Source organism: Macrobrachium nipponense, chromosome 39 (genome assembly GCF_015104395.2).
Source record: "Macrobrachium nipponense isolate FS-2020 chromosome 39, ASM1510439v2, whole genome shotgun sequence".
Lineage (NCBI taxonomy): Eukaryota > Metazoa > Arthropoda > Malacostraca > Decapoda > Palaemonidae > Macrobrachium > Macrobrachium nipponense.
Window position 1 is genome coordinate 48375508 of NC_061099.1, and position 13764 is coordinate 48389271.

The window sequence follows — 13764 nt, forward strand, 5'->3', positions numbered from 1 at the left end:
TGTTGCTGAATAACCACTGGTTCCATGCAACGTAAAAACAACATACAAACAAACAAACAAAGCATCATTTAAATATTAATTTGTGATATTTTAAAAATAAATCTTATTTGGGATGAAATTTAAAGATGTTAGGTTTTATCTGCTGGGGGTTCTGTTCTCGACAGGGTGCTGATAAGTGAAAACTGCCATTAACTGAAACCCTGGTTTATGGCACATGTAGTTCCGATAACTAGTTAATGGCACCTCCGTTAGGTATGTTATGGCGCCATAATTCTATTATCGGTGCCTTACAGCTGCTGATAATCAGAAATCGGCGCTTTATGACACCATAAATTGTCAGTTATATGGCGCTAGATGCGTCATAAAACCGGATCGCCATTAACCGTATATATTATGAAAATATATACGTGTACATTTTAAGCTGTGGCAATATGTCATCTCAATGCATGCACATCTCCTTGCATGTGGCACAGCACCCTCACAGTAAAATATAAAAAATATTAATTAAAATTATTAATGGCAGGAATTTCAGCATGAAATTTTTTCGAGGTGTTGGCAACACGTTGAGCTGCTCATCTCCAAAAGAAACGTATTTTTACAGAATAATGAATTATTCAAAAAAATTTGTTTCCCCTCTCCTTAAGCCTATATAGTCAACTCCCACAACTCACGGGCTTGCAATTCATGGACCTAACGATTCATGGATTTGAGAAATGTTCACAAATTACTGTATTTTCATATGATTTTCATAACTAAATGCACATTTTGTTATCAAACTATTACAATACTCGGGTATAAACATTTTTAAAGGTATTTTTTGTGTTGTGTTTGATTTTTAGAAGTGTTTTAAGTACAGTGGTACCTCAAGAAACGAAATTAATCCATTCCGAGGCAGCCTTCGTAACCTGAGTTTTTCGTATCTTGAACCGCATTTTACATGTAAATTGCTTAATTTGTTCCAAGCCCTACAAAATCACCCCAGTAAATTTTATAATAAAGCTAAATTGACCAATAAACAATGAAATACAACAATTTGAACCATTCAATACCTAACTTAAACTACATATACTACTAATATGTACTACATACCTGTAAATAAAGTGTATTAGTGTACATGGTATACAAGAAATACTTTACATACATATGTACGTATGTAGTAAAAGGTGGAACCTTACGTTTCGAGTGAGGCAATCTCCAAGTGGCAATAGAGGAGGAGGACAAATGGCAGGAAACTTGTACACTTAACTTTACGAAACACATTAAAAAATGTCAGGAAACCTTAACACTAAACTTTACAAAACACATTAACAAATGGCACAAAACGTTAACACTTAACTCTACAAAAAACTTAAAATTAGATTTTTTTTTCTTTCTTTCTTTTTTTTTACATTTTTTTTACTTTTTTATACTTTACGCTTTTTTATACAAAATTTCAATTTCTTCACCACTTTCAACTTTGTTTTTTCGTGTAGCACTTGGTAGTATCACTTTGATCTTGTTTGCTTACTTCTACTAAAGGCCTCTTTAAAGAATAACTATCCAAGGAAGTTTGCTTCTGCCTGCTTTTCACAATGTTCCTGAAACGACTCAGGCAAACGTCATTGAACTGCGCAAGCATACGACCTGTGTAAGCGTTTTTGGGGTGTGTCTTTTCTACAAATGATTGCACTTTATGAAAAGCAGCTAGAGCATCCTTAATTTCTGCCGTTGTCATAGGGTCGTCCTCCTCCTCCTCGCCGCTGCTAGAGAACTCTTCTTGAACAACGTTATGTTGCATGGCCTCCAACTCCTTCAGGTCATCCGTCGTAAGCTCCTCTTGGTGCTCCTCGAGAAGGTCATTGATTTCGTCCTCGTCAACGACCATCCCCATGGACTTGCCGAGTGCAATGATCTCGTCAAGATTTGGTTGCAAAACAGTTTCAGGATCGTTAACTGTTTCTGAATCTGCACCAGCTTCGCCCACATCGAATCCCTCGAAGTCTCGGGCGGATACGGCATCAGGCCAGAGTTTCCTCCACGAAGAATTCAAGGTTCGCCTCAAAACCTCCTGCCAAGCTTGATCGATGAGTCAGATGTATATGACGATGTCGAAATGCTCCTTCCAAAATTCATGCAAGGTGAGGTTTGTGATATCGGTGATGTCGAAACATCTTTTGAAAAGATGTTTCGTATACAGCTTCTTGAAGTTCGATATCACTTGCTGGTCCAAGGGCTGGAGGAGAGGGGTGGTTTTAGGCGGAAGATATAGAATCTTGATAAAAGAATACTCCGCTAGGATATCTTCCTCGAGGCTAGGTGGGTGAGCAGGGGCATTGTCCAACAACAGCAGACATTTCAGAGGGAGGCGCTTCACTCCCAAGAATTTCTTCACTGTCGGCCTGAAACACAGATTTACCCACTCGGTGAACAAAAGTCTCGTTACCCAGGCTTTCGCATTAGCCCTCCACATCACTGGAAGCTTCTCCTTTAGCACTTTGTGGGCCTTGAAGGCTCGAGGAGTCTCCGAATGATAGACAAGTAGGGGCTTCACCTTACAATCCCCCGTTCGAACAAAGTGCGAGTGTAAGCCTGTCTGGTAGCTTTTTCTCTTCCTCCGTGATGTACTTCCGACGAGGCATTTTTTTTCCAAAAAAGGCCAGTCTCATCACAGTTGAAGACTTGCTGAGAACTGTAGCCTTCGTTAAGAGTCATCTCGTCAAACGTCTTAATAAAGGCTTCGGCTGCTTTCGTGTCCAAGCTGGCCGCACCACCGAATGGATGCCAGTCCATTTATGGAATTTTTCAAACCACCCATGAGAACCCTTGAAGTCTGCGGTTGGCGTCGATGGTCCTTCTCCTCCTGGCGTCGATGGTCCTTCTCCTCCGTCGTTTTCGGCCTGGGCAATCAAATCACCGAAAATAGCGCTGGCCTTGTGGGAGATTGCCGTCTCGGTTATCGTATCGCCAGCGATTTCTTTGTCTTTTATCCACAGAAGAAGCAGCCTCTCCATCTCATCGTGCACATGGCTCCGCTTGTTGGACAAAATAGTCACGCCCTTGGAAGGTGTAGCTGCTTTTATGGCTTCCTTCTGCTTAAGAATGGTGCCTATCGTCGACGGATTTCGGCCGTATTCCTTAGCGATCACACTCAACCATATGCCAGCTTCATACTTTTTAATAATCTCCATCTTCGTCTCCATAGAAAGCATCCTCTTCTTTCCGTGAACCTCAGCAACTTTCTTGGTACCCATGACTATACTGTACGTAATTAAGTTATGTAGTATACTAATTAAGTTCTCACACAACACCATAAAGTAGTACAATGAAATCACTAACAAGAATTTACGTTAACAAACGAAATCGTGTATGTGAACGAAGGAATTCTGCATGCGTACGGTAACGATGTTGCTACCGAGTGGCTGAAGAAGAATGCCTATACATAGAGCACGATGGGAGAGATGCTGACCAATAGGAGAGCAGGAGCTTATGGCAGTGACTAGCATCAGGAACCAATGGGAGAGCGGGAGGATGGTGGCGAGTCTACTCAGTTGGCGGCGCGCAAGTTTTAAAATTGTTCTCAGTGGTCTGGGCGACTCTCGGGACTTTACAGCGACAACCTTTTGTCACCTGAATTATTTTTGTATGGAGAGCCAAAAAATTCTTTGTATTTGCTTTCGTAACTTGAATTTTTCGTAAGTTGAGACTTTCGTATGTTGAGGTACCACTGTATTAGCGGATTTTAGCTCTCTCTCTCTCTCTCTCTCATCAACATTTTTAGGATTTTCATTATTTTATGCAGTAAAAATTCAAAATGATATGGGCAAAAACGGAATGTAGGTGTGTGTTACAGTTACTGTATGTAAGTGACTTTATTAGATTGGTATTGAATGCATCTCTCTTTCTCTTTTACGTTAATATCCTTGAATAAAATGTGAAAAAACTTAAATGTAAAAAACACAGAGGAAGGTATTTTCAAAAACTGCAAAAGCTGTAAGGAAGTCAAATGCCTGTATGCACCTCTAATCTCATCCTACATGGGCTTCCCACCTGCTCCCTGCCTGGGAAACTTTGCTTCCACTATAACCTCTTTGTGTGCTTTTAAGGGGACCGTCCGCTATGATGTCTATTTTTTTATTTATTACGCAAAATACATAATTTTCATATATGTTTTAGATATATATAATACCTTCATCATATAAAAATTTCAAGTCATTTGATCAAAAACTTTTCGTTTTATTAGCAAAAATCATGATTAAAAAAAAAAAATTGGTAGAGTTTTCTCCGCTAATATGACATCAGTTGTATTGAAAATCATACCATAAAAACTTCTTTATATACGGAACAATTATGTGTGACAGAATTTTGATTTTTTAATTTTTTTATTTTTTATGATTTTTTTTTTTTTTTTTTTTTTTTTTTTTTTTTGTCTAGACACTCAAAAAATTCTAAAAAAAAAAGAAAAAAAGATATCAAAATTCTGTCACACAGAATTATGGGATTTTTATTCCTCTTTCCATGATATCTTTATCTCTAAAATTGGATAATAAATAACCGAGTAATGGTTACCGACATGCGCATAAGTATGTTTTTGAGTTATGAGCTCCCAAAGATTTGCTATGTAAATTTTCGCTTTTTTCTTATAAAAGTCAAAACAACATTATTATAATTACTTTATTTGTACTTTTATTGTTGATTTCTACATCAAGGATCGTGGTCCTACCTCTAAAAGTGGTGTTAATACCCTCAGCGTGACACCAGATAATGATGTTGACGGCGAGACATGAGACAATGAGGGCAGCTGAAAACAATTAATTTTCGTGTTTTTCTTTCAGCACACTCCTGGCCTTCGCTAATTTTGCTAGCCATAGTTGCTGAGTAGCCTTCTTGATCTTAGGTAACTTCGGCATTGCTATAAGTTCACTAAGAAGTTATAAAAACTACGTAAATAGCTAGTAACCAAACGCAAGTGCCTACGTGCGTGTAACTGCTTTGACGTCTGTGGCGTAACTGAGTCATTCTCCGAGTCTCGCCTGTAAATAACCGCTCTGAGCAGCTCGCTTCTCACCCAGTGTCACAGTACCTTTCATTGGCTACGCCAATGATTATGGAGAAATTTCGAACAAAAAAATCTTTAAAAAAATAGCTTGTAATTATATGACAAAAAAATAAACACGCAAAAAACGAATTCTGGTCAAAACTCAAGTCATACAGACGACACAGTTACGATGACGTCATCATTTAAAAACCGCTATATCTTCATTATTTGTGAAAATAATTGGCTGAAACTTCTGGAGAGCATGCACGGCATGTTTCTGCATAGATACAAGTAATAACTCTATTTTTTATTTTTTCAAGTTGACATGTCATCCGCCATAGCGGACGGTCCCCTTAACCATGAGTAGCATTGCTAGCACTTCTCTCTGCACACGAAGTACTGTCAATGGCTCCCCTCCCATCCCACCTGACCTTCCCCCTACTATCTGACTCCAGAAACACCTCTCCCATCTCCTCACCTTCAACTGTTTCTCTGCATGTTGATATCTTGTTTATGAGGAAGTCAAGTTCAATTGGTCATTTGTTTTTTAAGAACTAAAGCTATCTTAGATTATCTCAATAGATGATTTATTTGTAATTTAAATGTATTTTAAAACTCTTGTTGTGGAATTCAGCTAAACATTTTAAAAGTATGAAACTATATCTGCTCTGATCTTAGTCTTAAGTATAATTTGGATCACTGGTTTTGGTGCAATTGGATCTACAATGGACAGTGCTTGTTGACCACTGAAGACTGCTTGTATGTATATGCTTCAATAGTACCCAACATTGATTAATGGTTGTATCTTATAACTTATTTATTTTAACTATTGGAAGTAATTCTTTGGATTAGAAAAAGGGAAGCAGTATGTAAATAATTTCTTCTGCATTGAGGGTGTTAAGAGGTTTTGCCACTTTTTATCTAATGTGTGTGGGCAGTTAGTCCTCTGAATTATGTCCATTGGTTTATGTACAAATCAATTTCATTGTGCACTCAAAAAGCTGTTAATGTTCCAGGTTTCTTTTATCTTTCTTTTATCAGGATTTACACCTCTGCATACTGCTGCTTCTATGGGAAACAGGCCATTGGTGAAGTATTTAGTGGAAGAGGCTGGAGCAGATCCAGCGTTAAAGAACAACAGAGGTGAGATTCTCTCTCTCTCTCTCTCTCTCTCTCTCTATCCCTCCCCTCTCTCCTCCTCCTCTCTCGCTCTCTCTCTCTCTCTCTCTCTCTCTCTCTCTCTCTCTCTCTCTCTCTCTCTATGACCTAAGTTTGCTTTGGAAAACTAGATTTTAGTGTTCAAGAATGTGTTACAGCACCACTATTACTACATTTGATGGCATGTAAGAAAGACAGCTGGGCATATAAGACCCCACATTTTCAGACTGGAATAATAAGAAAAAATTTTTGTGAATCTACATATAAGAATGTAACATTACTGTAATATGTAGCTACTGTAACTTACAAGAGAAAACAAAAGCAGCCAAAAACATTTTGTAACACTTCCTTACTTCCTTCCATCTCTTGTGCCTCCGATGGATAACTCCAATGATGACAAAAAGCAAACTTGTAGGTAAACTATAAGAAATTATTTAAAAGTTTGTGTATTAGGATAAGATTTTCAGTCAGTTTCATTAAATAAAGTTGTGTTATGTAATGGGATGTGTAAGCTTAGCCTACGTGTGTATAGTACATATATGTAGTAGATGTGCAATGCGTTAAGTAAACTATGCGCTTACTGGCCCTTCCCCCTTCTTTCTCTCTGTCTTCCTGATACATTATTTTTATTGACACTTATTTGATGCAGTTTATTATTCTAATGAATTTAGTGGCATAGTATTATATACAAATAGTTTTCACTCTGCATATGTACACATATGCATCACATTCAGATAATCTATGCACTTACATTTTTGCAAAATTCTCTAGGGTAAAGATTTTGAGAGGGAGAGAGAGAGAGAGAGAGAGAGAGAGAGAGAGAGAGCACAAATGCACGGTGTGCATTTGCTATTTAATGCATCAATGTGTGTCTGCCATCGGCTGTATCAGTGTACATATAGATTCAAGCATTACAACCCTTTGGTACCAAGGTGACAGTTATGAGGGATTTTATCGTGAAATGTAATGAAATTTAAATAATTACTGATGATATTGCAGTATCTTGAAGTTTTGTACATGCAACTTCCCCGGCAGATATATACTTAGCTATAGTCTCTGACGTCCCGACAGAATTCAAAACTCGCGGCACACGCGACAGGTAGGTCAGGTGATCAGTCCATTCCCGCCGCTGGGTGGCAGGACTAGGAACCATTCCCATTTTCTAATCAGATTTTCTCTGTCGCCGGTACCGACAACATTGTTGTTGGTTCCTCCTGCTTAGAAATTCTTTCTCGATTGCTGAGGATTATCTGATTGACCTTTGGTGACGTATTGATCTTTGGCTTTGGCATACGCTTTTAGTGGACCATTTTTGGATTTTGGATTTAGATTACTCTTTAGAATGTCTGACGTTGTACCTGTGTTTAGGGTTTGTGCGAAAGAGGAATGTAAGGTGAGGCTACCGAAAGCTGCGGTAGACCCTCACACGGTTTGTAGTATAAATGTAGGGGGAATGATTGTTCAGCAACTAACACCAGTGTAGAGTGTGAAAGTTTAACTGAAGTTGAATGGAAGAGTTTGGCTGCTTATATCAGAAAGCTGGAGAAGGATAGAGTCAGGAAGGCTTCCATCAGAAGCTCTAGTAGATCCTGCTCTATTGAGCAGGAGGTAGCTCCTAATTCTTCTGTTAATTCTCCTGCTTCTAGTTTGGTTTCAGCCCCTTCCCCCCGCAGCGAACCCGTGGATTCGTCTACGGAGATGGCTGCAATGAGAGCCTATATTCTCAGCTTGCAATCACAACTGCAAGCGATGAAAGAGAAAGGTAAGGGCAGTGATTTGTGCAGTGATGTGTGCAGTGTCCCCAGTGCAGTGGAGGGGGCGTCTGACCGACTCCTCATTGCTCCTAGGCCTAGACCGCTTCCAAACTCCCATGCCCAGGGGAGGAGGAATGTCGACAGCCGCAAGGGGGATGTAGAGTATTCCCAACGGTCAGGCATCCCTTCGGGAGATCCTGTAGACCATTCCCAGGCTGCCAAGGACAGCTATTGTAAAAGCATCCTGAGGAAGTGCTTTTCAGACTCGGATTCGTCTTCACCGAGAAGAGGCTGGAGTTCGTCTTCTAATTCTCGTCCTCTCAAGAGAGCCTGGATGCCTCCTGCAGGCGACACCTTGGATTCCAGTCCTGAGCCTTTCCCGGAGTATTCTCCTGCTCGAAAGAAGAGAGCGCCTAGATCCCCTGACTCCTCTCCGGAAGGAGTTTCTTCTAAGATGAAAGAAGTTCTGGTAGGCCTCCAGGAACAATTGTCTGCCCTGGTAGGAGTTCTTTCGAAGGGCTCTTCTCAAAAGAAGGACTTATCCCTTCCCATCAAGAGCTCGGTTAGGAGAGCCTCTGATAGTAGGCGCTCTGGCGCCAGCAAACGCACGTCGCCTGAAAGGTATTCGTCCCCAGCGAAGCCTTCTTCTTCGTTTGCCTACGCTCATAGACGTACGTCTTCTCCTGTTAAGCCCTCGGATAATCGGAAGCTCCCTTCTGATAAGAGACCGTCCAGAAGTTTGTCTCGAGGCACAAGCGCCTCTCCTGACAGGTGCCAGGAGCCTGAGAGCCTCCTGCTTTCTGATGCATCACAAATCTCTAGTGAGAGAATTCGTTCTTCCAGACGTTCCGGAAGAGACGAGAGCCCCTCTCGTTACAGAGTCTCAGAAGAAAGTAGCAGGATTCGTTCTACTTCCAGACGAGCTTCAAGGGAAGGACGCTCCCCTTCTTACAAGCGCCCAGAGTCTAAGAGGCTCCCAGAATCTGTTGGATCTTCCAGGCATTCTATTAAGGACTCAAGCGCCTCTCCTAGTAGGCACCAGGATCTTGGCAGGTGCACTCGCCTCCCAGGCATTCCTTGAAGGACGCAAACGCCTCTCCTGCATGGCGCCAAGATCAAGACATCCGCCTTTCGCCTCGCAGGCGCATGTCACCTCCCAGGCACATGTCGCCTCCCAGGCGCCACCACCGGGACGCAAGCGCCTCTCCTCGCAGGCGCCAGGAGCCTTTCATGAGCCCTAATACCAGTGGGTGCCCTACGCCTCACAGGCGCGCATTCAAGGGCGCAAGCGCCTCCCCTGTCAGGCACCAAGACCCGGTAAAGCGCCAGGACACTTTTAGAAAGGAGGGTAACAGGATCCGGACTTCTGATAATATCCAACAAGTGGATATTGGTTCCCCTTCGGATAGAGCTCTTGAGAGAAAGAGATTCCGTTCTCCAGATCGAGCCTCGGATAAGGGGAGAGTTATTTCGCCTCCTAAGGATCTTTCTCCTGGAAAGCCCTCATCTCCAGCAGCTCCTTTTGAAGAGGTTTCGGAGGAAGAAGCCCCCAAAGACGCCGGTATATCGGATTACGAGAGGCTTGCTTCTCTCCTACTACAAGTGTTCGGAGATTCTCTGCGACCTTCTGACCCTCCTTCCCCAGGATCGTTACTATCCAGTATGAAACTGTCGAAGTCCCCCTCCTTTGTCAGGATGACCCCAACTCTTTCGATGAAGAAGTCTCTTAAGAGTCTAGAGAGCTGGCTTCTCTATAGGAAAGAAGCAGGGAAGATGGTGTTTTCCTGTCCACCGTACAAGCTTGCGGGTAAACCGGGTATGTGGTACGATACCGAGGAACCTATGGGCCTGGGACTCCCTTCATCCGCTGATGCAGACTTCTCTGCCTGGTGGATTCGTCAAGACGACGCTCTCTACAATCTGCTAAGGCCGCATGGTGGATGTGCGAGTTAGACCATCTCATCAAGGGCCTGTTCCGCACCCTTGAAGTTTTTAATTTTATGGACTGGGCATTAGGAGCTTTAGCCAAGAAGACTCAAGATCCGGAATTTGTCAGCATGGACAAACTAACCAGTGTGTTGTCGTGCCTCGACAAGGCAGTTATGGATGGTTCCAATGAGATTGCCTCCCTCTTTGGATCCTGTATTCTTAAGAAGAGAGCAGTGTTCAGCTCCTTCTTAACGAAGTCAGTATCTCCTCTTCAGAGATCCGCTCTGTTATACGCGCCCCTCTCTGGTCACCTCTTTCCGCAGGAGATTGTGAAGGACTTTTCTAGGTCCTTATCCGAGAAGGCCACACAAGATCTGCTGGTGCAGTCGGCTAAGAGGCTTAAACCTGCGGTCCCGGTGACGAAGAAAGAAAAGGCTCCCTCCCAGCAGCCCTTTCGGGGAAGGTCCGCCCCTAGATCCTCTCTTAGGAGTAGACGATCTGATAAGAGAGGAAGGTCTTCACGAAGGCCTTTTGTCAAGACCCAATGAAAATGCAGTCCTCCAGAAGAAAGTGGGTGCCAGGCTTCTAAACTTTCACGAAGCCTGGGCACAGAAAAGGGCCGATGCCTGGTCCCTCTCCATCCTAAATAAAGGATATCTAATCTCCTTCAGGGAAAAACCTCCCTTGACAACAACTCCAAGGGAGTTGACAGCGAAGTACAAGGACCCTATCAAGAACCAAGCCCTTCTACAACTTGTGGACCAAATGCTGTACAAGGAAGCAATAGAAGAAGTAGAAGAAGAACTCCCTTCCCTATGGTTTTACAACCGCCTGTTCTTAGTGCCGAAAAGTTCAGGAGGTTGGAGGCCGGTGCTGGACGTGAGCGTCCTGAACGTGTTCGTAGCAAAGAGGAAGTTCACGATGGAGACGACATCCTTGGTTTTAGCAGCCTTTCGTCCAGGGGACTGGATGGTGTCCCTGGACCTTCAGGATGCCTATTTCCACGTGCCAATACACCCGTCATCCAGGAAATACCTCAGATTTATGGTACGAGGGAAGATATTTCAGTTTCGGGCTCTCTGCTTCGGACTTTCAACAGCCCCGCAGGTGTTCACAGGACTTATGAAAAATGTGGCACATTGGCTACATCTCAAAGGGGTTCGAATATCCTTGTATCTAGACGACTGGCTGATTCGGGCTCAGTCGCAAGTCCGCTGTCTGGAGGACTTGATTTTGACCCTGAAGTTGACCCAGTCCTTAGGACTGTTAGTAAACCTCGAGAAATCCCAGATGATTCCCCAGCAGAGCATCGTCTATATGGGGATTCGGATGGATTCTCTGGGTTTTCATGTGTTTCCGTCACCAGAAAGACAAGACCGCTGCTTAGAGAAAGTAGCAACCTTCCTAGAGAAAGAACAGTGTTCCGCGAGGGATTGGATGAGTCTTCTGGGGACCCTTTCCTCGATGGAACAGTTCATTTCTCTAGGAAGGCTTCATTTAAGGCCTCTACAATTTTACCTCAAGGAACATTGGGATCAGAAGTCCCAAAAGCTGTCAGACTCCTTCCTGATTTCAAAGAAGATAAAGGAAGATCTTCGTTGGTGGATGAACTCTTTCAGACTCAACGAAGGCGTATCCCTTCATGCTCCGAGCCCTCGGCTAGTGTTATTTTCCGACGCCTCAGAGTCGGGCTGGGGAGCCACTCTGGGTGCGATAGAAGTGTCAGGCACCTGGAGAGAACAGGTGTCCTGGCACAAAAACTTAAAGGAGTTGGCAGCGATTCACCTGTCACTCCTGCACTTTGAGGCTCAGATCTCAGGCTCAGTGCTGCAGATCAATTTGGACAACACAACGGCCTTAGCTTATATCAAGAAGCAAGGAGGGACTCACTCTTTCACCCTTTACGAAAAGGCAAGAGAGTTACTGCTTTGGGCAGAGGAGCAGAAGCTCACTCTCCTGACAAGATTTATCCAAGGAGAGAAGAATGTAAGAGCCAACCTTCTGAGCAGGAAGGACCAAGTACTTCCTACAGAATGGACCCTACATCCAGAGGTCTGCAACAGACTTTGGAGCCTCTGGGGGAGACCAAATATAGACCTGTTCGCTACTCATTGGAACAAAAGACTAGAAAATTACTGCTACCCGATCTCAGATCCAAGGGCGGTAGCAGTGGACGGTCTCCTTCTCAATTGGTCCGGACTAGACGGATATGCTTTTCCACCATTCAAGATCATCGCAGAAGTGGTGAGAAAATTTGCAGCCAGCAGGAGGGGAGCCAGCAAAAATGACTCTCATCGCCCGCTTTGGCCAGCACAAAACTGGTACACAGAGGTACTGGAATAGATGGTAGACTTTCCGAGATCACTCCCAAACAGGAGCGATCTTCTCAGACAGCCCCACTTCGACAGATATCACAAAAACCTCCCCGCTCTCGCTCTGACTGCCTTCAGACTATCGAAGGACTTGTCAGAGCGAGAGGTTTTTCTTGAGGAGTTGCGAAAGCTATCGCAAGGGCAAGAAGACCATCTACTGTTCGAGTCTACCAGTCGAAGTGGGAGGTGTTCGCAGATGGAGCAGAGCTCAGAAGATATCCTCTTCCAGTACCTCTGTGACAGATATAGCCAATTTCCTCCTTTATTTGAGGGAGAAATGTAATCTGGCAGTCTCCACGATTAAGGGCTATAAAAGCATGCTTTCGTCAGTCTTCAGGCATAGTGGCCTAAACATTGCAGAAGACAAAGATCTCCATGATTTGATTAGATCTTTCGATACTTCGAAGACTAAGAATATTAGGGCACCCAGTTGGAACCTGGATGTGGTCCTAAAGTACTTGATGACCCCCAGATTTGAACCTCCACGTAAATGCTTCGTTTAGAGATCTGACAAGAAAGTCATTATTCCTCTTCGCTCTAGCCTCAGCCAAGAGGATAAGCGAACTACAAGCCTTAGAACATACTGTTGGCTTCAGGGACGACTGGGCTTTCTGTTCCTTCAAGCCCCTTTTTCTCGCGAAGAATGAAAATCCTTCAAAACCTTGGCCTAGTACCTTCGAGGTTAAGGGACTATCTTCTCTGACAGGAAGAGAACAAGAAAGGACTCTGTGTCCAGTCAGAATCCTTAAGTTTTACCTAGAAAGGAAGAGGAAGCTAGGTGGGTAATAAGGAAAGCTTATGGTGCTCCGTTAGAGATCCCAAAAGACAAATCTCTAAAAATGCGTTCTTCATCAAAGATGTGATCAAGGAAGCCCATTTAGCCTGTGAGGAAGAACACCTCGGCCTCCTAAGAGTTAAAGCTCACGAGGTAAGAGCCATCGCTACCTCGTTAGCATTCCACAAGAATTTGTCTATACAAACTCTCATCGAGTCGACTTTTTGGAGATGCAATTCAGTCTTTGCATCACATTATTTGAGAGACATTCAAGTAACTTATGACAAATGTTTTTCTCTGGGAGCTAGTTTAAAAAAAAAAACGTATCTTGCGGATTAGATTGCTGGGACAAAGGGAGCTGAAACCCAATCCTTTTTAGTATAGTTATGTTAGGGTTTTTTAATGGTTTATGGTGTATTTATTAGGTCCATTGAAAGAGGGTATTGGAGATGGACCCCTTTCAAGTCGTAGTTCTAAGATGTTTAGTGTGGTCAGGTGGTCGGGATTGGTTGTTGTGGTCCTTGTAGTGTCTTAAGTACCTAAAGCTCTGTCATGTAAGAGGGTTAGCCCCCGTTGATACGATACAGGTGAAGGCTCTGCCATGTAAGTGGGTCAGCCCCCATTGGCATGATCCGAAAGGGTTATCAGTCACAGGTCTCATCCTCTCTGAAGCTCTTGAGGCAAGCAGACTCATAGACAGTATCAATGAAGTCTTCTGCCCTCTCAGGTAGGAACCAAGGTTATTTTTATTATACCTACAAC

The 13764-nt window shown here is 43.2% G+C and overlaps 2 protein-coding genes across 4 annotated transcripts in view; both read left to right on the forward strand.

Annotated features, from left to right (window-relative positions):
• Nucleotides 1-13764, forward strand: part of LOC135210327 (uncharacterized) — a 702311-nt gene that overhangs the window by 197988 nt on the left and 490559 nt on the right.
• Nucleotides 1-13764, forward strand: part of LOC135210325 (poly [ADP-ribose] polymerase tankyrase-1-like) — a 331749-nt gene that overhangs the window by 151566 nt on the left and 166419 nt on the right. For all 3 annotated transcript variants that reach the window (XM_064243209.1, XM_064243210.1, XM_064243211.1), the window contains exon 15: nt 6056-6157. In XM_064243209.1, the coding sequence (XP_064099279.1) occupies nt 6056-6157 (102 nt within the window). The remainder of the gene's footprint in view (nt 1-6055; nt 6158-13764) is intronic.